The following is a 23,139-nucleotide window of genomic DNA, read 5'->3' as shown; positions in this document are numbered from 1 at the left end:
CACGGAGACAGGATTCTGTGGGGAAACAATCATTTCTTCAGGTAGGCGGCTGCTCTTTGTCCCTCCCTGGCTTTGTCTTGTGTGTTTTTGGAAAGCTCTCAGGGTCCCGGGGTGGAGCTGAACGGCGTTCGCCAAATAGAACCGCCGGATCTCACCAAACCTGACGGCAGAGGCCCCTCTGCTCTGGGGGCTGCAGCTGCCGTTGTGAAATGCACATCTCCTGAACGGGTGTTCTCAGAGGTACCGACTTATTTCATGACAGGTTCCTGATCCTTGCTTCAGTTTTTCTTTCTCCTCTTTGTTTTATTTTCAAAGTAGGTTACTCGGGTGCTTGAATTACAGAGGCAGGCAGAAGTGGAGGCCCTTTTAGCTTTTGCAATTTTAGAAGTGCTTGTATTCGGGGCAGGGGAAATGATTTCTCTAAAATGGAGAGGGAGTTCAAGATCGGGGCTTGTAGATTTCATGAAGCTGGGGTTTTGGCTAGCTTGCATGTTGATGTTAGCAAGTAATGCGTTTGCCTTTCAAGGCACGTGGAATCAGCGCTATTTTTCTCGGAAAAGAGGCGCCGTGAACACCTCCCTCATTCTCTTAGAATGGCAATGGTGCCCATCTAAGAGCCCTGCATATCGTCGATATAATTAAATGCAAAGTGGAGGTGTAAATGGCTATCAGACTTTAAAAAGCTGGTTCATCAGTTTTGTTCAGTAAATTAAGGTAAAGGGACCCCTGAACATCAGGTCCAGTCGTGGCCGACTCTGGGGTTGCGGCGCTCATCTCGCTTTGTTGGCCGAGGGAGCTGACCGGAGCGGTACCTATTTATCTACTTGCACTTTGACATGCTTTCGAACTGCTAGGTTGGCAGGAGCAGGGACCGAGCAACAGGAGCTCACCCCGTCGCGGGGATTCGAACCGCCAACCTTTTGATCAACAAGTCCTAGGCTCTGTGGTTTAACCCACAGCGCCACCCGGTGCCGTTCAGTAAATTAAATAGTTTTAATTGGGACTTTGAATGAACATGCAATTAACTGTTACTGTTCTGAATTTTCTGGTGCCGTTCCTTAGTGGGTCATGCAAACAGCTGTTCTGAGTGATGCTTTTTATAGAGGAGGGGGCACTGGGAACCCAGGGGGGAGTGACCCGAAAAGGTTTGGGAACCCCTGATTTAATGGGTCCCAGCAGTCAAGAGGAAGTAAGATCCGCTCTTAATAGCTGCTCCTTCCCATCTCTACACCCTCCTAAGGACACATTTCGGTTTATTTTTATTATTGGTTTTTGTAGCCACCCCTGACCAAGTGGTCCCAGGGTGGATTGCAAAAACATAGAATCATAGAATCATAGAGTTGGAAGAGACCACAAGGGCCATCGAGTCCAACCCCCTGCCAAGCAGGAAACACCATCAGAGCACTCCTGACATATGGTTGCCAAGCCTCTGCTTAAAGACCTCCAAAGAAGGAGACTCCACCACACTCCTTAGACTTGAATACATCTAAACTAACCAAGTATTCTTGTACTATCTCCTTAGTTATTCAGGGCTGTGTTTCCTTTGCTGAATCATTTGCTCCAAATTCTTCAGGTCAGGCATTGTTTTCTTTATCGGAGAAGACTGAGGCAAAGAAGGCATTGAGGAGTTCAGCCCTTTCTGTGTCCCCTGTTTGCATTTCACCATCTTCTCCTCTGAGTGACCCCACTGTTTCTTTGTTCTTCCTTTTGCTACGAACATACCCATAAAAGCCTTTTTTGTTGCTTTTAACCTCTCTAGCAAGCCTGAGTTCATTCTGTGCTTTAGCTTTTCTGACTTTGTGTCTACACGTGCTGGCTATTTGTTTGAATTCCTCTTTGGTGGTTTCCCCCCTTTTCCATTTTTTGTACACATCCTTTTTTAATCTTAACTCAGTTAAAAGTTATTTAGATAGCCACCCTGGCTTCTTTAGGCACCTTCCATGTTTCCGTCTCATTGGTATTGCCTGACGTTGTGCTTTTACTATCTCCCTCTTAACAAACTCCCAGCCATCATGAAGTCCCTTTCCTTTTAGTATTGCTGTCCATGGGATCTCACCCATAACGATGAGGAAACACCCGCAATTAAAGTACAGTCATACTTTGGCTTACAGATGCTTCAGGTTGCACTTTTTCGGGTTATGGACCGCTGAAACCCGGAAGTACCGGAACGGGTTACTTCCAGGTTTTGGCGCATGCACAGAAGCACCAAATCACAACCCATGCACCGCTGTGGGTTGCGAACGCTGTGGGTTGCGAACGTGCATCCCACACAGATCACGTTCGCAGCCGGAGCGTCCACTGTAATAAAAGCAAAGCCAATCCATATCAGAATAACAAGACTGCATTTCACACCAGTGTACCTTGAATTTTTCAGCGCTGTGGTGGAGGCTGACACTTAAATTAGGCTGCAAGAAGGCTGTACAGTGGTACCTCGGGTTACAGACACTTCAGGTTACAGACTCCGCTAACCCAGAAATAGTACCTCGGGTTAAGAACCTTGCTTCAGGATGAGAACAGAAATCGGGCTCCGGCGGTGCAGCAGCAGCAGCAGGAGACCCATTAGTTAAAGTGGTGCTTCAGGTTAAGAACAGTTTCAGGTTAAGAATGGACCTCCGGAACGAATTAAGTACTTAACCCGAGGTACCACTGTATACCTTTGCACTGCTATGTCACTGCATGTGCTGGTTTAATTTAAAAGCATTACAAAAGATCTTTAAAAACCAGGAGCCTGGCAATCCTACACCTTGGCCTGTAGGATTCCCTTGACCTCTGGCGTTGCAGATGAATCCCTGTGATTTTTTAATAACTCCCTTGGGTGCCTTTTAATTCCGGATAAAAGCTGTGCATCCATCTGGATGGGGAACGGAGGGCGTACCTGTGGTTTTCTGTTTGAAGGATATAATCCTTAGAGCTGTTTGGTTGGTTACAGCTCACCAGAGGAATTTTGGCTTTAGAAAACTTGAGCGGCACACGCCCTCTTGCCAGGTAACAACGCAGCGCATTCCTCCCAGATGTTCGCCTGCACATGCCTTACTGCAGCCTTCCCCAACCTGGTGCCCTCGAGAGGTTTGGGATCAACACCTCTGAGGCTGAGTGCGAGTGATGGGAGTTGTACTGCATTTTTCGCACCTTAAGACGCACCCTAGAGGGGGAATGCAAGGGGAAAAATATTATTTAAAGGGAGTGCTGAGCAGAGCCTCAATAAAATAAAAGGTGTTGATCTCCCACTCCATAACTTTTACTAGAACCAAAACCTGCTGATTGCAGTGGCTGGCATATCCCTGCAGGAACATTTGCTATAACCCTGTAATTCGATCAAAGGTCATAGATTTGTAGAGATGGAAGGTACCATTTAGTCCAAAACCCCCTGAAGTGCGGGGATCTTTTGCATCGACCAGAGTTTTAATGGGACCCCTCCCTCCTTTTCCAGGCTGAATTTGCCAAAAAAGAAAAAGAAATCGGAAGCCGAGGACGACGACAAAGACAATTCAATGAAAGGAAGCAACAGTTCAGAGCAGCTGGATTTGGACGGGGACAGCTCCAGTGAGGTTTCCAGCGAGATTAACTTCAGCTACGAATATGCGCAGATGGAGGTCACCATGAAAGCTCTGGGTGGCAACGGTAAGGAGCATAATAATAATAATAATAATAATAATAATAATAATAATAATAATTTTTTATTATTTATACCCCGCCCATCTGGCTGAGTTTCCCCAGCCACTCTGGGCGGCTTCCAATTGTGTGTTAAAAGCAATACAGCATTAAATATTAAAAACTGCCTTCAGATGTCTCTTAAAGATAAGATAGCTACTTATTTCCTTCACATCTGGTGGGAGGGCGTTCCACAGTGCAGGTGCCACTACCGAGAAGGCCCTCTGCCTGGCTCCCTGTAACCTTGCTTGGCGCTGGACCTCAGTGTCCGGGCTGAACGATGGGGGTGGAGATGCTCCTTCAGGTATACTGGGCTGAGGCCGTTTAGGGCTTTAAAGCAGTGTTTCCCAACCTTTTTTGGGCAAAGGCACACTTGTTTCATGAAAAAAATCTCGAGGCACACCACCATTACAGCCCCGTGACGTCAGCGCGCAGCGTCACGCCGGGAGGGACATGAATTGCTAGCAAATTACATAATTACCTCCTTGAGGGCTGGCTCATCTTCTCCGAAGGCAGAACCCCATTAATTAACAGCACAGACTCACACCATAGCCAAGACAAGGGGGGAAAACCTCAGTCATGCACAGTCATGCACATGTGGGGGCTAAATGAGGACGAAGACCGGGCAGAGAGCAGGGTTCAAATCACCCCACCTGGCCAGGACAATCCCTGGGTGCTCCCTTGGGCCACTCGCCTGACCCACCTCGCAGGGCTGTTGTTGCGAGGATAACACGGGGAGAACCACGCGCGCCCCCGGGAGCTCCTTGGAGGAGAAAGCGGGCGATGAATGCAATGCAGGAAATATATGAGAGGCGACCAGGTTTTGCAGGTGAGGGGCCCCCGCCAGCCTCCGCTTCCAACACCCGGCGCAACGACGCCAAAGTTTCCCCCCGGGCTCGGCTCGGGGAGCAGCGCTGCTCCCCCCCGGCTCCCCTTCGCCCTCCCGGCTCTCTCTGCCGCCCACTGGGGACCCCCCTCACCTGCCAAGTCCGGAGCGCCGGTGGAAGTTGCATGCATGCATGCAGGGCGCCGCGTTGCCATTGCATTGCACTGTACTCCATGCAACGCCTGCACGCATGCATTGCCTTGCACGCCCGCCAAGGGGTCTCCCCGCGGTCCGATGCGTCCCCTCCGGCGCGGATGCAGCATTGCAAAAATAAAAAACCCCCGACGCAGCCCTACCTGGGGGGCAGCCTCCGCCTCCACCGCTCCGCGGGGATCCCCGGGCTCCATCCTGCCGCCCGATCTCCGCGGGGGCGCAGGCAGGCTGCACGGGGTCTGCGCGGAAGAGCCCCTGCCCGCCCAGCCGCCGCCGCCGCGCTCATTCCATGGCCGGGAGAAGAGCGCTTCAAACAAAACGCCCGGCCCGCCAGGCCACGCTGGGAAACGTAGTTTGCGCACCCCGCGCGGGCGCGGAGCCCAAGGGCGAGGGGACTAGGGATCCCGGCAGCCCCCGTGCCGGGGACGGAGGGGGAGAGGCCGGGTGCAGGGATGGAGGGACGGGTGGGCGAGCGAGTGAGCGAGTGGCAGCCGCCAAGCCTTGGCCGAGAGCCAGGAAGGGCCTCCCTGGAGGAGGAGGAGGAGGGAGGCGCAGAGCGGGAGGGAGGGAGGGAACCCCAGGGGTCATCTAGTGACGGCGCCCAATCGAAAATTTGACTTAAAAAAAAAATCTTTCAATTTTTTTAATTTTTCCCGCGGCACACCAGGCAACATCTCGCGGCACACTAGTGTGCCGCGGAACAGTGGTTGGGAAACACTGCTTTAAAGGTCAGCACCAACACTTTGAATTGTGCTCAGAAACATGGGTGCTCTTGCTCTGAATTCACAGGTGCACTGAGCAAGCAATACATAGCAATACATAGTAGCGTTGCCCGGGATTGCTCTCCAAAGATTGTCTTCCATGAACACAGTTTTTACAGTGAGTCCATAAGTGACTGTGGAGGCCAATTCTGGATCCACACGTCCTTACACAGTGGGGACACTGGTTTCTGGGTGGGAGTTGATCACGGTGTGGATTTGCCAAGCGTGCCTTCCTCTTAGCGCGTTTCTCCCTTTCGTCCTGAGTTCGAGTGTCTTTAAAGCCCATGACACCTTTGGTAAAGGCTGTTCTCCAACTGGAGCACTCAGAGGCCAGTGTTTCCCAGTTGTTGGTGTTTATACTACATTTTTTTAGATTTGCCTTGAGAGAGTCTTTAAGCCTCTTTTGTTGACCACCAACATTGCGCTTTCCAGTTTTAAGTTGGGAATAGAGTAGTTGCGTTGGAAGACGATAACCAGGCATCCGCACAACACGAACAGTCCAACGAAGATGATGTTGAAGAATCATTGCTTCAACATGCGTGATCTTTGCTCCTTCCAGTACGCTAAGAAAAAAGCACACCAAGAACTCTGGCCAATATAAGTTTCAATAGTGGGAGTGGTCCCTACTCACAAATCAATAGTCAATTGTAACAAAAACTAATCCATTCAAAAGTATGTATTCTGACAAGGATTACAAACTCAATTAGAGATTACAAACACAAACAGAGATTACAAACTCATGAGGATATGTATAACACAATAATTTGTTACAGGATTAGAGATACAGTAAGAGTTTCTGAGGACGTGGGTGGCGCTGTGGGTTAAACCACAGAGCTTAGGACTTGCCAATCAGAAGGTCGGTGGTTTGAATCTCCCCGACTGGGTGAGCTCCCGTTGCTCGGTCCCTGCTCCTGTCAACCTAGCAGTTCGAAAACACGTCAAGTGCAAGTAGATAAATAGGTACCACTCTGGTGGGAAGGTAAACGGCGTTTCCGTGCGCTGCTCTGGTTCGCCGGAAGCGGCTTAGTCATGCTGGCCACATGATCCGGAAGCTGTACGCCAGCTCCCTCGGCCAGTAAAGCGAGATGAGCGCCGCAACCCCAGTGTGATGGCCTGGGAATCTGATTCAGAGGCTGAACTGGAGGAATCCCAGCCTGCACAGGAGTCCCCGCCTCTAGGGCCGGCTGAGCTGGGTCCAGGCCTTGATTCTGAAGCGCCTGCACCTGTGCCAGATCCTCAGGAGCAGGCACCAGGTGAATCCACTCTGGCTCCGGAGGCGATTGAGGACGAATTGCCTACAGGTGCGCCTCTCCCAGCCCTGTCAGGGGAAAGTGAGTCTCCTCCTGGGTCCAGTAACCCACCGGCCTCTCCTGAGCTGCAGAGGCTCAGGGCAGAGAGGCGGAGGGAACTGGTTTCTCCCAGGAGGAGTGCTCACCTTAAGGCCAGGAGAAGCGGGTCTCCTGTGGGCTGGGACCGCCCCTGGCCTCAGAGAAGATAAAGGCCATTCAGCCCAGTCCCAGGTTGTGGGAGCAACGTCCTTGAAGAGCTGTTTCGGCCAGCACCCAGTCCTGTTCCCCCAGAGTTCCTGTCCTTGCCCGGCTCCTTGCTGTGGACCCCGCTTTGCCCGTGGAGGACTGTCTGCCGACCCTCGACTCAGGTCCTGGACCTCGCCCCACGGTAACCTCCCCCCTGGACCAGCACACCCAGAGTCGGCCACGACTGGACCTAATGGTCAGGGGTCCCTTTACCTTTACCTTTTAAGAGTTTCTGAATGGAGAGAAGTTCATGTAAGATTTGACGTGAAGATGTTAGTTTCAATCATTGAACAGAAGTCAGAAGTCAATTATGAATTCAGTACGCTGGCATTAGTTTGCCTGTCTTCCCAAGCGATGGGAATTTTTTTTCGGAGACATCGTTGATGGAATGGTCCTCTGAGAGATACCATTGAGCTCTGCGGACCCTGTGGCCCGCGTCTGACTGAAACAAACTCTTCCACTTTCCTAGATCCCATGCAGTCGATTTTGCAAAGTCTGGAGCAGCAGCACGAGGAGGAGAAGCGGACCGCGCTGGAGCGGCAGAGGCTGATGTACGAGCACGAGCTGGAGCAGCTCCGGAGGCGCCTTTCCCCCGAGAAACAGCACTTCCGCACTATGGACAGGTTCTCCTGGCACTCTCCCAACGCTCAGCAGCGACTTCGGCAGTGGGCGGAAGAGAGGTGAGTGGAGGGAATACAGTAGTTCAGTGGGAGGAGCACCTGCATAGAAGTTGCAGACTGTTGCTCTCAGCATGAGTGGGACCTATCCCTAGGTGAGTTGAGGACTGCAACCTTAGCCTTTTGCATTTTATAGGTGCATTGCGACCCCATTCTGGAACGATGACAAATCCATGGTTTGTTCATCAGGGACACGTTTTGGGCCTGTGCACTCTGTCCTCCCACTTCCTGGTTCATACAAGCCATGGTTTACTGGAGGGGCGTGTGGTTCTCGGACACTATTGGGCTTCCAAGAGCCCCAGCCATTATGGCCAGTGGTCTGCGATTACGTAATTGTAGTTCAACAACCACTTTAACAGCCACCGTTTCACCACCCATGTTTACCATGGTGTCCCAACAGGGTAAACTATGGTTAGTGATAACCATGGTTCGTCTCCAAACCATGATCTAAAAACCATAGTTCAAAGTGGCAAACTGCTCACCATGAGCTCTTAAACAAGGTGGTCCCTCTAAATCTAGGAATGATAATGACAATGGAAGATGCAAAACCGCTCCTGTCCCGTTCAGATACCAGCATAGTGGCCCCATAAACAGTTGAGCTTCTGATTAGATGTTTCAATTCGGCTGCATGCCGTAGTGTAGCCGTATTACAACTCCTTGTACAAATTCCAAAACTGATCCTTGGGATTCGCATCTTTGGCAGCCGTTAAAATGCTCTTTTCCAAATCGCATAGTTTCCTCTTATAGCCTTATTAGACTTTACCGATTGGTGGGCTCTGTGTTGCTCCCGGACAGGAGGGAGGAAGTCAAATGACACCGAGGGCTGGTTCAGAGAAAGAGTTCTTTATTTCTGCTCTACGGAACAGCAGAAAGGCACTTGCGTGGTGTGTCCACAGCAAGTCCAAAGAAATGAGAAATTTCATGCAGTATATATATCCTCCAGGCACCCTCTCCCTCCTTCCCCAGGAATCCAACCACGTCAGCCTATACACGCAGGTTGACATCACATATGTTCCTGCTCCGGTATTCTTAACCATAAAAGGGTATTTCTTCCCGTACTTCTGACCATAAAAGGGTATTCCTGTTCCTACTCTTATCTTGGAGCAAGAGGTCACCATCTCCAAGAACACACTCTGGCGCTGTTCCCAGACTAGGTCTGTGCATCAGAGTGTGTCCAGGATGTAAGATAAGACCTAGACATGTCATCCCTGTTCTACTGGAACAGTCAAGGCCATCCTTGCCGTCATGAACTGATAAAGGAGAGGGCTCTGAGCACTTGTTTATTCAGCTGGGTTTTTGTTTATACATTGACTCAGAGCTCAAGTTAATGGATTTTAGCTAAGGGAAAATGGGGATTTTGGTGCCTGTTTCAAACTGCCTGCACAGTCAGTTTTGGGTTTGGGAAGCCCATTCCTTCACTCTTTCTCCAAAGGGAAGAGATGCTGACCCACAGCCTGAGGAAGCTGAGGGAGCAGATAATGAAGGCCAACTTGTACGTGAGAGAAGCCAGCTTCATCGCCGAAGAGATGGACAAACGAACGGAATACAAGGTCACCCTGCAGATCCCAGCCTCCAGCCTTAACGCAAACAGAAAGGTGAGGAACCTGACCAGCCACGTTCATCGTCTATCGAGAATGGATTCCATCGGCCAGCTGGAATTTCGATGACTATTATGTATTGATTTAGAGCATTTGTATTTTTAGGCCCAAAATGGCAGCTTTAGTTAAAAAACAACAACCCCAAAACATACACCTTATTTATTTGCACGATCAGTTAGGTCCACCATGTGCTTTTACAACAGAATACAGTGGTACCTTGGTTGTTGAACATCCTGAAAACCGAACGTTTCGGTTTTCAAACGCCGAAAACCCGGAAGCAAATGCTTCCATTTTCGAACGCGTCTTGGAAGTTGAACTGCTTCCGCTGAGTTTTCCCCCCAATTTTCTCAATTGCATTTGCAGACAACCCTTTGCACCTCAGTTTTCAAACGTTTCGGAAGTCAAACCGAGGTACCACTGTATGGGGTACAGTATAACACTGTACAGGGACGCAGGTGGCGCTGTGGGTTAAACCACAGAGCCTAGGACTTGCCGATCAGAAGGTTGGCGGCTTGAATCCCTGCGACGGGGTGAGCTCCTGTTGCTCAGTCCCTGCTCCTGCCAACCTAGCAGTTCGAAAGCACGTCAAAGTGCAAGTTGATAAATAGGTACCGCTCCAGCGGGAAGGTAAACGGCGTTTCCGTGCGCTTCTCTTGTTTGCCAGAAGCGGCTTAGTCATGCTGGCCACATGACTCAGAAGCTGTACACCAGCTCCCTCGGCTAGTAAAGCGAGATGAGTACTGCAACCCCAGAGTTGGCCACGACTGGACCTAGTGGTCAGGGGTCCCTTGACCTTTACCTATAACACTGTACAGTGGTACCTTGGTTTACAACCATAATCTGTTCTGGAGGTCCATTTGTAAACCAAAACACGTGGTAACCCAAGGCACGCTTTCGCCAATGGGGCCTCCAAAACTTTTTTGTTCGTAATCCAAAAAAAATGGGTTGTAATCTGAAAAAAGGTTGCAAACCGGGACATGCAGTTCTGGGTGTGACTTGTTTGTAATCCAAAACGTATGCAAACCAAGACGTATGCAAACCTAGCTACTGCTGTACAGGGGTTTTCTTGAAAAATAAAGAGGTTAAGCTATCACAGGCTTTCATATTAACAAGCTGCCGTTTGCCCTCCGGTCAGCCTACTAGTTCACGATATGTATTCTCTTCTTAAACCTCTTTGGGGTTGTTTCCTTAACAATTTGTTAAATAGATAAAGGATCAAATATCTTCTCCAGCATGTGCAATATTGCCTGCAACATGAAAACATTCCAGTTCTAGCTGCTCTTTTGGTGTATTATGAGTGAGTTTGCTTTGTGTTTTCAAGGAAATTCCAGTCGCATTCCCAAGTTGATTTTTACCTTGCCGTTTTATTTCTGCTCCCCGCCCCAATCTCCTCCTTTGTCCTCCCCCCCCCCGCAGCGAGGTGCCGTCCTTAGTGAACCAGCCATCCAAGTTCGGAGGAAAGGGAAAGGCAAGCAGATCTGGTCCTTGGAGAAGCTGGAGAACCGGCTGGTAGACATGAGAGACCTCTATCAAGAATGGAAGGACTGCGAGGAAGACAACCTGGTATGGAGCCGCCACTTCTCCTGAGTAGCAGAACGGCTCTCTAGGTCCCTCGGACTACAGTTCCCACCAGTAGCCAGGGATGATGGGAGCTGAAGTTCCACAACATCGGGAGGGCCCAAGGTTCCTCGTCCCCGGCGTGTGGCGCCGCAGCGTGAGAGAATGTTAGGAAGGCCCCAGTTCAAATCTCGCCCCTGCTGTGGGTGCACTGGGCATAGCTGTGAACCGTCCCTTATTGGGCGGGAAACTCCCTTATCCCAGCGCCGTTTCCTGCTGCTGTCCCTTATTGATGATGTCCCTTAAATTTCCCGGGTTTCATGCTCGCCTGGCTCGGGAGGGAAGCAGCGGCTCGGGGTCCTCCGGCGCAAGAGAGACTGCACACACGAGCTGCCGCATCTCCGTCTCTCCCTTTTCCCCCTAAGGGGCGCGTCGTAAGGAGACGGGTGGCGGCGGGCGGGCAGGCAGCCCCTCTCTTGCGAGACTTCCGCCGCACTGCCAGGGGGAAGCCGGAGGCGGCTGAGGAGGCGGCCTGAGGGAGGAGGAATAGGAGGGGATGGGGAGGGACGCAGAAGGGCAGCGCTTCAGCGGCCACCGTGGCGCCACAACCGCCTCATGCCAGGCTCGCGGGTGGCGTGGGCGAGAGTCTCCCTCCCTCCCTCTCTCTCGGGCGGGGAAGGGCCGATGGAACTCCTCGCTCCAGGACGACAGCAGCCCCGACGTGCTGCTTAGCATCCCCTCCAAACCAGTGCAGCATATTAATGTAGTGATTTCCCCCTCTGCATCCCTTTCATAACTCCATTTTTATAAATCATTGGTCCATCCATAGTTCAAATTTTTACTACAAGTTTTCTGTCAGTCCTACCAATTTATGTAACTCTTTACAATAGCTTTTCAACTATATTATAAACTTTCCCCATTCTTTATTAAAGAGGTCCTCTTCCTGGTTTCTAATTCTGCCTGTAAGCTTTGCCATCTCGACGTCGTTCATCAGTTTTGTCTGCCACTCTTCTTTGGTCGGAGTTGTAGACCCTTAGGATCATCCAGTCCAACCCCCCTGCAAAACACAGTCAGGGGCAGCCAAAGCAGAATGGCTCCATCAGTGCCGGATTTTTGTATAAGCTAAGCCAAAATCCCTCATTTTGGCTGCTGATCCCTTATTTTCGAGGCTGCTGGTCCCTTATTTTCAAATCTGTAAGTTGACAGCTATGGCACTAGGTCAGCTCTTCCTGACACTCCCCCGGATGTTAACTGGACAGCGTCTGAAGGACTTAGAGCAACAGAACAATCTGGCCATTATAAAGAAATTCTGACCTTGATATGCCTTTCCCCCCCTTCTCAGTTTGATTCCCTGGCACCATATTTGTATAAATTAACTATCCCCAAATACAGACGTGCCTTCTTCACACTGGCCAGATTGGATGTGATGCCCTCTGCCGTACTTGAGGGCAGATACCAAAAGATTCCAAATGAGAAACGACTCTGCCCCTGTGGATTTGGAAATTTGGAAACAGTGGCTCATGTTTCAATCAACCCTTTATTAGGCATATCAGACCACACATTATAATACAGACACCATATACAAAATGTGGAAAATACAAATTCAGCATAACAATTTGCATAAATAATATAGTACGACACTATGACATCACTGACCAATCAAGAACCACTAAATCTCTCCATAATGGCCCAGTCTTTCCACATGGACAGCACTCAAAAATTTAGCCACTATTAAAGTAACTTGATCATTCCTGTCTGAGAGCAGGTTCTGAACCGTTGGCGGCATAGAGGCGAGCCTGTTAAGTTGTAAGGCCTCTAACAATTGTCTGCTGGCATAAATGCCAAAATCACGAGAAAGGAAAATATGCTCCAACGTGTCTGGTTCCTGCCTACCACATTTGCAGAGACGCTCTGTTTCTGGGAGAGCTAAATATCTTCCTCTTATCATCATCGAGGGAAACATATTAAATCTGGCTAGCATAAACAGCCTGCACAGTTCATGATTCTTCAGATTGGTCATGTAATCCTTTGAAAATCTCTACACAAAGGGAGATTTAAATAGAGAGGAGAGCAAGTGCTCTGCTTTGCAACCTCAAGAGTGGCTCGTGTTCTCCGGTCCTGTCCCCTTTATAAAGATCTGAGGAACGAGATCATCACCCCACTCTTTCTTACCATCCCAGGCTGCCCATCTGCGGCCATACAGTGGTACCCCGCAAGACGAATGCCTCGCGAGACGAAAAACTCGCAAAACGAAAGGTTTTTTGAGTTGCTTCGCAAGACGAATTTCCCTATGGGCTTGCTTTGCAAAATGAAGCTTGCCCCGCAAGCTATGGGGATAGCGGGAAGCGCAGCACGTCTTTCCCGCTGTCCCCAGACCTCTTTTGAAGCAAGGGGCGGCGGGGAGAAGATCGCTTCTCCCTGTTGCCAGCCCCGCAAGCTCCGGGGACAGAGGGAAAGGTGTGCGCGCCTTCCCCTCTCTCCCCGGACCCCTTTTGAACCAAGGGGCGGCAAGGGGGAGAAGCAATCTTCTCCCCTCCGCCCCTTGCTTCAAAAGAGGGGACAGAGGGGTGCTTCCCCTCTGTCCCTGGACGGTCTCCATAGGAACGCATTGATTGATTTTCAATGCATTCCTATGGGAAACCGTGCATCGCAAGACGAAAAACTCGCAAGAAGAAAAAACTTGCAGAATGAATGAATTTCGTCTTGCGAGGCACCACTGTATTGTTCTTTCTTTTATCAGATCAAAATTATCAGACAACAGCAAAGGTTGATAGGTTTATCGAGGGTGCAGTGAGATTAAGGGCCACTATCTGAACGATAATCTCGGTCATCTGATTGCCCTTTTGACCCATTGTTGTCTTTTTAATTGTATATATTGCTTGTTTTATGTTGCTCTGGCCGTTGGCTAACGCGAATAAAGTTTATCTATCTATCCCCCGCATGTTGTTGGACTACAATTCCCAACATCCATCGGGCCACGCTGGCTGGGGCTGATGGGAGTTGTAGTCTCAGCAACACCCAGTGGGGACTCAGGCGTTTGGAAAGGCTGTATGAGGTGTGGCCTTGGGCCAGCCTTCCCCAACCGGGTGCCCCCTCCATAGATACAGTTTTAATAAAGCTTTTCAACATAACGGTAAAAAAAATACCAGAAACAAGACAACGAATAAGAAAGAAAATAAAGAAGAAAGCAAACAAGCAAATATATAAGAATGATAGAATAAAGGGAAAGAGAGAGATGAGTAAAAAGTGATGTCTGTCTGTTGTGCCTACAAGAGTTCCTCATAATACCATAATACCAGACTTTTAGAAGACATCTGAAGGCAGCCCTGTTTAGGGAAGCTTTTAACTTTTAATAGGTTATTGTATTTTAGTGTTCTGTTGGAAGCCGTCCAGAGTGGCTGGGGAAACCCAACCAGATGGGCGGGGTATAAATAAATTATTATTATTATTATTATTATTATTATTATTATTATTATTATTATCCAATCCAATTATTATTATTATTATTATTATTATTATTATTATTATTATTATCCAATCCAAATCCAGAGTAATATCTAGTTATTCTTCCCACTGCTGGCTGATGTTTTCCTACTTCCTATTCTTCCCGCTGCTAGCTGATGTTCAGTCCAGGCACCACAAATTCATTCATTTTCCTTTCCATCCCAGAAGTCCAAAAGAGGTTCTTTGATTATTATTATTGTCTGCAAAGATCAGCCATAATCTTTCTCCAGATATTTTGGACCGCAAGGCCCCTGCCAGCATGGTCAGAGATGCTTTTTCTTGAAATAGTACATCCATACTTCTTTAATTTACAATGTTGTGTAGCTCCCCTGGGTTCCCCAGGGAGGAAGGGCGGAATAGAAAGCGAGATCCGCCATCCTCAGTCTTGTGAGATAGTGCCATGGCAGCTGTCTGTGGATCTGGTCACCATAGGGCTTTGCCACTTGTCTCCCTTTCACGATCAAGGTCATGAGGTCGTATTTCCGGCGAGCGGATCCTTTCTACGATGAGCAGGAGAACCACAGCCTGATCGGCGTGGCGAACGTCTTCCTCGAGTCCCTCTTCTACGATGTGAAGCTGCAGTACGCTGTGCCCATCATCAATCAGAAGGGAGAGGTGAGTTTGAGTTTGGATTTGATATCCCGCCTTTCACTCCCCTTCAGGAGTCTCAAAGCGACTCACATTCTCCTTTCCCTTCCTCCCCCACAACAAACACTCTGTGAGGTGAGTGGGGCTGAGAGACTTCAGAGAAGCGTGACTGGCCCAAGGTCACCCAGCAGCTGCATGTGGAGGAGCGGAGATGCGAACCCAGTTCCCCAGATTACGAGACTACCGCTCTTAACCACTACACCACACTGGCTCAGTTTCTCCTGGGTGACCGAAGCCAGGGGTCAGCAAACTTTTTCAGCAGGGGGCTGGTCCCCTGTCCCTCAGACCTTGTGGGGACCAGACTATATTTTGAAAAAAAGAACGAATTCCTATGCCCCACAAATAACCCAGAGATGCATTTTAAATAAAAGGACACATTCTACTCATGTAAAAACATGTTGATTCCTGGATCATCCGTGAGCTGGATTTAGAAGACAATTGGGCCGGATCCGGCCCCCGGGCCTTAGTTTGCCTACTCACGCTCTAGGACAGGGGTCAGCAATTTTTTTCAGCCATGGGCCAGTCCTCTGTCCCTCAGACCTTATGGGGGGATGGACTATATTTTGCAAAAAAAAAAAAAGAAGAAGAAGAACGAATTCCTATGCCCCACAAATAACCCAGAGATGCGTTTTAAATAAAAGGACACATTCTACTCATGTAAAAACATGCTGATTCCCGGACTGTCCGCAGGCCGGATTGAGAAGGTGATTGGGCCACATCCGGCCCCCGGGCCTTAGTTTGCCTACCCCTGGGATAGACCAGCGGTTCTCAACCTGTGTGTCCCGGACCGGCCGCGCGCTCTCTGTATTTACTGGTCGCGCCTCTTGGCATTCTGGGACTTTGCATAGAAATAGTGTACGGTTTGTCTTGGGTTGTCTAGTGTACGGTTTGTCTTTTTATTTTGGGTTCCTAAAAATCTTCCCCTCCTGGGTGTCAAAGTGGGAGTCAGGGGCAGCTCCCTGGCCGGTCGGGCTCCCGCCACTCCTCGGCATCCATCCATCCGGCCGGTCCATGACCATGGCGTTTTTATCCCCCCCCCCTTACAGGTGGCCGGACGCCTCCACGTCGAAGTTGTGCGGGTGAGCGGGGAGATTGGGGAGCGCATCGCAGGAGGCGAGGATGGCATGGAAGGATTTGGCGAGAACGACCTGCAGGAGCACAAGTTGGCGTGCATGGTGAGTTTGCGGAGACAGTGCTCCCCGCTTCCCTTTGCGAAGCACCTAGGCACAGAAAATGGGCAATTAGCTGTCTGATAGCTATAGAGGCAACATAAGTGCCCCATATGCAGGGCTGGATTTAGGCTTGATGGGGCCCTAAGCTACTGAAGGTAATGGGGCTTTTATATGTCTAGCTGTCCTTTGTCAACAACAAATTGGCGCCGTTTTTGTGTTGAATATACAGTCACACCTCTTGTTATGTTTGCTTCATATTGCGGGTTTTCAGGTTGCGTCCCGCGGAGACCCGGAAGTACCAGAAAGGGTTACTTCGGGGTTTCGCTGCTCGCTCATGCGCAGACGCTCAAAATGACATCATGCGCATGCGCAGAAGCAGCGAATCGCAACCCACGCATGTGCAAACACGCAGGCGCAGGTTACGTTCTGCTCATGTTGCGAATGAGGCTCTGGAATGGATCCCATTAGCAACCAGAGGTACCACTGTGTGCTATATGGTCATTTACGGACCTAGTAGGTATCTAAAGCCATTTGCACATATGTATTTTATCAAAGTAATTGTTGAACTGAAATACAATTAAGAAGAAGTATGTTAATAGTGAAATACAATTAAGAAGAAGTATATTAATAGAGCCAGAGGCAAAGAAGCTTGGAGAGATAAAATCGGATATGGAAATATGGAAATATTGTGAGAGGCAAGACTGAGACTTGGAGTTGCTTTGACATTCAGACCGTGGGAAGTCGCAAAATCAGAATTAAATTCGGAAGACAATTGGATTTTTTTAATTTTAGTTTTTTATTTTTGATTATGATTTGATATGCTAATGGGATGTTTTTTATTGGAAAATTGATAAACGCTCTAACAAAAAGAAGAAGTATATTAATAGTGAAATAATTAAGCTCTAACTTAAAATGATTTTTCATTCGGAACAAACTTAATAATGCAAGTACCTTGACATTTGGCAATAAGAAAAGTTCCTTTAGAAAATTTACAAAGACTCATAATCTAGTCTCTAGAAACTTGCTATAACATGAAAAAATAATAGGTGTAAATATATGATGCAAGCTACTAATAATTATAAATAGCAGAATGTAAGCACCCTGTATATAGAAATGAGCAAACCAGTGATATTTTAGGGAGCAAGCTAGCAGGCGAGGCCATGACTTACATCACAGGAGCCTACACAACACAAAACACTGTTGCTGTATGTATATATATGTGTGTGTGTGTGTGTGTGTGTGTGTATATGTATATATATATATATATATATATATATATATATATATATATGCTTTCGTAGATTTTCACGGGTACAGGAATGCAGGTTTTGGTGTCTTCGGGTGTCTTCCCGTGTAAGAGTCGGGGTGTCTGGGCGACGTTTCGTCATTCAAAACAAATACAACCATTCAAAACAAATACAACCATTCAAAACAAATACAACCCCCCCAAATACATCCTGGACCTGACCAACCACTGCCTAACCAACACGTACTTCATCCACAATGGACAAAGATACAAACAGATAGAAGGAGCACCTATGGGATCACCCCTCTCACCGGTCATCGCAAATTTGTACATGGAACACTTTGAAACCAATGCTTTAGACAAGTCAGAACACAAACCCAAACTTTGGCTCAGATATGTTGACGACACCTTTGTAATTTGGCCACACGGGAAAGAAAAACTAGATAGCTTCCTCACACATCTCAACAGCCTACACCCCAAAGTACAATTCACTATGGAAATAGAAGACAACAACCAACTCCCCTTTCTTGACGTCCTAATCTACAAAAAACCTGATGGCTCCCTAGGACACACTATCTACCGGAAAAAAACACACACCAACCGCTACTTACATGCACAATCACACCACCACCCTGCACAAATAAACTCCGTAGCCAAGACTCTCATCTCCAGAACCAAACGCCTGGCTGACAAAGACCACTTGACAACTGAGTTACAGAATCTCTCAAATGTGTTAATCGCCAATGGATACCAGAAAAACAGGGTTACGAAGCTAATCCAAAAAGAAACACCCCCCAAAAACCAAGACACAGAAGAAAACAATGGCATGGCCCTCCTTCCTTATATCAAGGGCACTACAGACAAAATTAGCAAAATCCTCCATAAACACAATATCAAAACAGCCTTCTGCACCAACCAAAAAATAGCCAATATCCTCAGAAACCCAAAAGACAAAATCCAGCTGGAAAACCAAGGGGTCTATGAAATACCCTGCAAAGTCTGCCCAGCCACGTACATTGGACAAACAAACAGACGAATAAATGCACGTATCGCAGAACACAAGAATGCCGTCAAAAAAGAAGAAAAAACTTCCTCTCTTTTCCAACACATGAAAGAAACAGGACACGAAATTAATTTTGCAGATTCCAAATTGCTCTTTAACATGGAACATCACCACAAGAGAATAATCATGGAAGCCATCGAGATAGAGAAACACCCTCACAACATGAACAAGCGTGACGACACGTCCCGCCTGCCAGACATCTGGAAATTAGCCCTCCCCACAAAAACCGACACCAGAACCAGAGGCACACAGAACGCCGTCACCAATCAACCACACCAGACCCAAACCCAGACCCTCTCCACAGACATATTACAGACTCCATCCAGTAGCCAAACTATAGTGGCACCTCCGGATGCTGCACCCCCCTGCAATCCCTACACAGATCTGGCTGGCACAAGGCACAAAACCACAGCTCGCCCCTATACACGAAGCCAAGCCAGAGCACAACTAAATGCAGCACAGCCATCTTCTCAGAAAAACTCTTCACAAGCTCAAGAGGTCAAGACACGAAAGCTTTAGCAACTAATCTACACTTAATGACCCACCCAGTGGTATTCAGAATATCACTCATGAAATCACTCAAGATATCCCTCAAGTAATTAAGGAACAAAAGAAGAAGAGGCACACTAATCTAGGAACTTCCTCTCTGCCCAGAACGTTGGAGGCTATACACCACACCCCTCAACAGTATTTATAGGAACTCAAACACCAGATTCTGCTCTGTTCCAGTAACAAGAAGCCGAAAGCACCAGCCTGAAGATGACGAGTGAGACCTCGTCGAAACGTCGCACAGACACCCCGACTCTTACACGGGAAGACACCCGAAGACACCAAAACCTGCATTCCTGTACCCGTGAAAATCTACGAAAGCATATATATATATATATATATATAATATTTTTATTAATTTTTAGCATACGAAAATTTTAAAGACATACCGCACAAATTATTATACACATGTCCTTGTATAGACTTCCTTCAGCATCTCTGATAGCCTTCTCCTGCAATTCTTAACTTAATATTGCCTTTACATTTTCTAGCAAATCATTTCTCCCTTTCCATTTTTGCAACATTTCTTAAATTACTCCTCACAGAACTTCTTGTAGTCCCAATCTTTTTTGAAACCCACTTTGAGCGCTGTATCCACTTTATGAAACAAAAAATAAACACACATGCCGATATTGCAGTAGAAGAGCTTCGTCCTTTTTTCACGCCTCCCTTGAGGACCTTGTGAAGGCGCCTGACTGTCCTCTGTTAGAAACAGGACACAGGGCTAGATGGGCTGTCAGGGAACCCAGCAAAACTGCAAGGATACCCAGGAAATTAACCAGAAATGTCCCTCTCGACTGTTCCCTGGTCACTGGATGAGATCACAACAGCAGCAGTCTGAGCTGTGAGCAGTTCCAGTGGAATCCGATATGAAACATTATTGTTTGGAGCAATGCGCCAGTTGTATAGAACTCCATTCGGGAAGTTGGTGCACATCAAGTCGGCCAACTGGTGTTAAAGAAGGATAGAACTTTCTTTATGTACGCTACAACAGCAGCAAGAATACTCATCGCAAAGTATTGGAAGACACAAGATTTACCCACTCTGGAAGAATGGCAGATGAAAGTGATGGACTACATGGAATTGGCGGAAATGACTGGTAGAATCCGAGACCAGGGAGAAGAGTCGGTGGAAGAAGATTGGAAGAAATTTAAAGACTATTTACAGAAGTATTGCAAAATTAATGAATGTTAGAATGATGTTTGAATGAAGTTAAGTGGTTTCTAGCTGTAATGATATAAAAGAATATGGAAAAATTTGATTTCTAAATAGGTAAAAATTTAATGTTATAATATATTAAGATCAAAGATCAGGATAATAAGGAGGGAAAGAAATTGCTGAATTAATTAATTGAATTGGAACACAAAAAAGGGAGGTATGAGGAGGTCAGGGAAACAAGGATATGAATGTAAGATATGGAAAGGTTGACTTTTTATTTTTATTTTTTTCCTTTTTTCTGTAAGTGTACTTATTTTTTTATTCTGTATTTTTCTTGTGTTTTTATTTTTGTTTTTTACTTTTGTATTTTTTGTTTTTATGTAATTCCTTTTTCTGAAACTTTAATAAATATTTTATATATTAAAAAAAAATCCTTTGGGTCTGCCCCCCCCCCAATAAAACAAACCCCAGCTGTGCCTTCCCCCAAACTGGTCATTCAGTGACCCCTAGTGGGGATTTTCATTCTGCGTTATCATCCATATCTATTTCATGGGATAAAAAGGTAAAGGGACCCCTGGAGCATCTTATGGTCAGGTGCGTCTTATGGAGCGAAAAAGATGTGATTTGAAGCTTGCTGTGTAATTGCACAGTTGGGGAACATGACTCCGTGTTTATGTTTGCTTCCTCCTAGATCAAAATCCTTCAGGCTACCGGCTTGCCGCAACACCTCTCCAACTTTGTCTTCTGCAAGTATTCCTTCTGGGATCAGATGGAACCTGTGACGGTGGCCCCGGAAGTGGACCCCTCTCTGTCTCCCATCAGCAAGGAGCCGCGGGGCATGGTGGTCTTCGATCACTGCAATGTAATTTTGCTTCTGCTTTTAGTCCCTGCAGAGAAAGTGAGGGCTTTTACGCTGTGGGAGCATCTGTTGCCTGCGCCTTGGTGCCTTCCGGTGAAAACTGTAAAGAGGGGAGGAGGAGGAGAGGCTTACAGTGGTACCTTGGTTCTCAAACTTAATCTGTTCCGGAAGTCTGTTCCAAAACCAAAGCGTTCCAAAACCAAGACGCTCTTTCCCATAGAAAGTAATGCAAAACGGATTAATCCGTTCCAGACTTTTAAAAACAACCCCTAAAACAGCAATTTAACATGAATTTTACTATCTAACGAGACCATTGATCCATAAAATGAAAGCAATAATCAAGGTAAAGATAAAGGTACCGTTGACCATTAAGTCCAGTCGCGGAGGACTAAGGGGGTGCGGCGCTCATCTTGCTTTACTGGCCGAGGGAGCCGGCGTTTGTCTGCAGACAGCTTCTGGGTCATGTGGCCAGCATGACTAAGCCACTTCAGGCAAACCAGAGCAGCGCACGGATCCATAAAATGAAAGCAATAATCAATGTACTGTACTATAAAATAAATAAGACAGTATTGTAGATGATAAAAAAAAAAATCCATTCCGGAAGTGTGTTTGACTTCCGAAATGTTCAAAAACCGAGGCGCAGGTTCTGATTGGTGCAGCTGAAACAACAGCTGACAGCCGCATCAGACGTTTGGCTTCCAAAAAACGATCGAAAACCGGAACACTTATTTCTGGGTTTTTGGCATTTGATTACCAAGGCACCACTGTACTTTTTAAGGGGAAAAAAACCTTAATTGCTCTAAATTCAAAGGAATCTCAAAGCAATGCACAAAACAGGTCATACGGATTCGAGCTTCCTGTAAATTTCTATATCTCTGAGCTATTGATTTCAAGCATTCCTGGGCAGATTTCTTGGCTTTGCATAGTCGAAACTTTTCTAGCATCTTTTTTTTTGAAGGCTTCTTGTATCCGTGGAACAGAGACTAAATTTGAAGCGCTGCAATTGTTCTCTCTTTTCTCTGACCTAGGAATTCTCCGTCAACATCACTGAAGATTTCATGGAGTACCTTTCTGACGGTGCTTTGGCCATCGAAGTTTACGGGCACAAGGCGTGCGACCCCCGCAAAAACCCGGCGCTGTGGGATTTGGGGATTATCCAGGCCAAAACACGAAGCCTCCGAGACAGGTAAGAGAGAGATGCAAAGGTGTTTCTTCACAGCAAATGCTCTTTTTGCGGGGCTTAGCAATGGAGCACAGAGCTAGCTGCTTCGTACATCCTATATAATCCTCTGCAGGATTAGCGGGAGGGTAAGTGGAAAGGTAAGTGGAAAGCAGAGACATCACCTTGCCAACAAAGGTCCGTATAGTTAAAGCTCTGGTTTTCCCAGTAGTGATGTATGGAAGTGAGAGCTGGACCATAAAGAAGGCTGACTGCCGAAGAATTGATGCTTTTGAATTGTGGTGCTGGAGGAGACTCTTGAGAGTCCCATGGACTGCAAGAAGATCAAAGCTCTCCATTCTGAAGGAAACCAGCCCTGAGTGCTCACTGGAAGGACAGATCCTGAAGCTGAGGCTCCAAGACTTTGGCCACCTCATGAGAAGAGAAGACTCCCTGGAAAAGACCCTGATGTTGGGAAAGATGGAGGGCACAGAGGACGAGATGGTTGGAGAGTGTTCTCGAAGCTACCAACATGACTTTGACCAAACTGCGGGAGGCAGTGGAAGACAGGAGTGCCTGGTGTGCTCTGGTCCATGGGGTCACGAAGAGTCGGACACGACTAAACGACTAAACAACAACAAAGTGGAAAGGAAGGAGATCTCTTGTAAAACTGGATCCTTGGGTCAGCCAAGGAAGTAACTATTGGCAAAACCTATTGGTGTTTCACAACTTTCCGACTAGTTGCAGGACCTTAGCTGACCTAGCAGAGTATACGCAGAATCCATGGAAGCAATTGATGACTTGGCTGCAGACAGGATAGACGAAGCAGGAACCAGGAACTTGTAGTTAGGTGTTTATTATATACAGTGGACTAGAACAGGAACAGAACAGAACACGGATCTTTAGCTAGCTCTCTCATACACGGCTCACAACTCCTACACTGACACACTGAACCACTGAACT

At 47.5% G+C, this 23,139-nt stretch overlaps 1 protein-coding gene across 1 annotated transcript in view; it reads left to right on the top strand.

Moving 5' to 3' along the window:
- The window catches only part of KIF13B (kinesin family member 13B), a 207,893-nt gene that overhangs the window by 110,101 nt on the left and 74,653 nt on the right, over window positions 1-23,139 (top strand). The window contains exons 15-23 of the mRNA XM_082216297.1: window positions 4-41; window positions 3,431-3,621; window positions 7,456-7,666; window positions 9,096-9,258; window positions 10,678-10,824; window positions 14,788-14,937; window positions 16,017-16,145; window positions 20,850-21,020; window positions 22,046-22,203. Of these exons, the coding sequence (XP_082072423.1) occupies window positions 4-41; window positions 3,431-3,621; window positions 7,456-7,666; window positions 9,096-9,258; window positions 10,678-10,824; window positions 14,788-14,937; window positions 16,017-16,145; window positions 20,850-21,020; window positions 22,046-22,203 (1,358 nt within the window). The remainder of the gene's footprint in view (window positions 1-3; window positions 42-3,430; window positions 3,622-7,455; window positions 7,667-9,095; window positions 9,259-10,677; window positions 10,825-14,787; window positions 14,938-16,016; window positions 16,146-20,849; window positions 21,021-22,045; window positions 22,204-23,139) is intronic.

This window comes from Podarcis vaucheri (assembly GCF_965113315.1).
Source record: "Podarcis vaucheri genome assembly, chromosome: 3".
Classification (NCBI taxonomy): domain Eukaryota; kingdom Metazoa; phylum Chordata; class Lepidosauria; order Squamata; family Lacertidae; genus Podarcis; species Podarcis vaucheri.
This window is presented reverse-complemented; position numbering and strand designations above follow the sequence as displayed.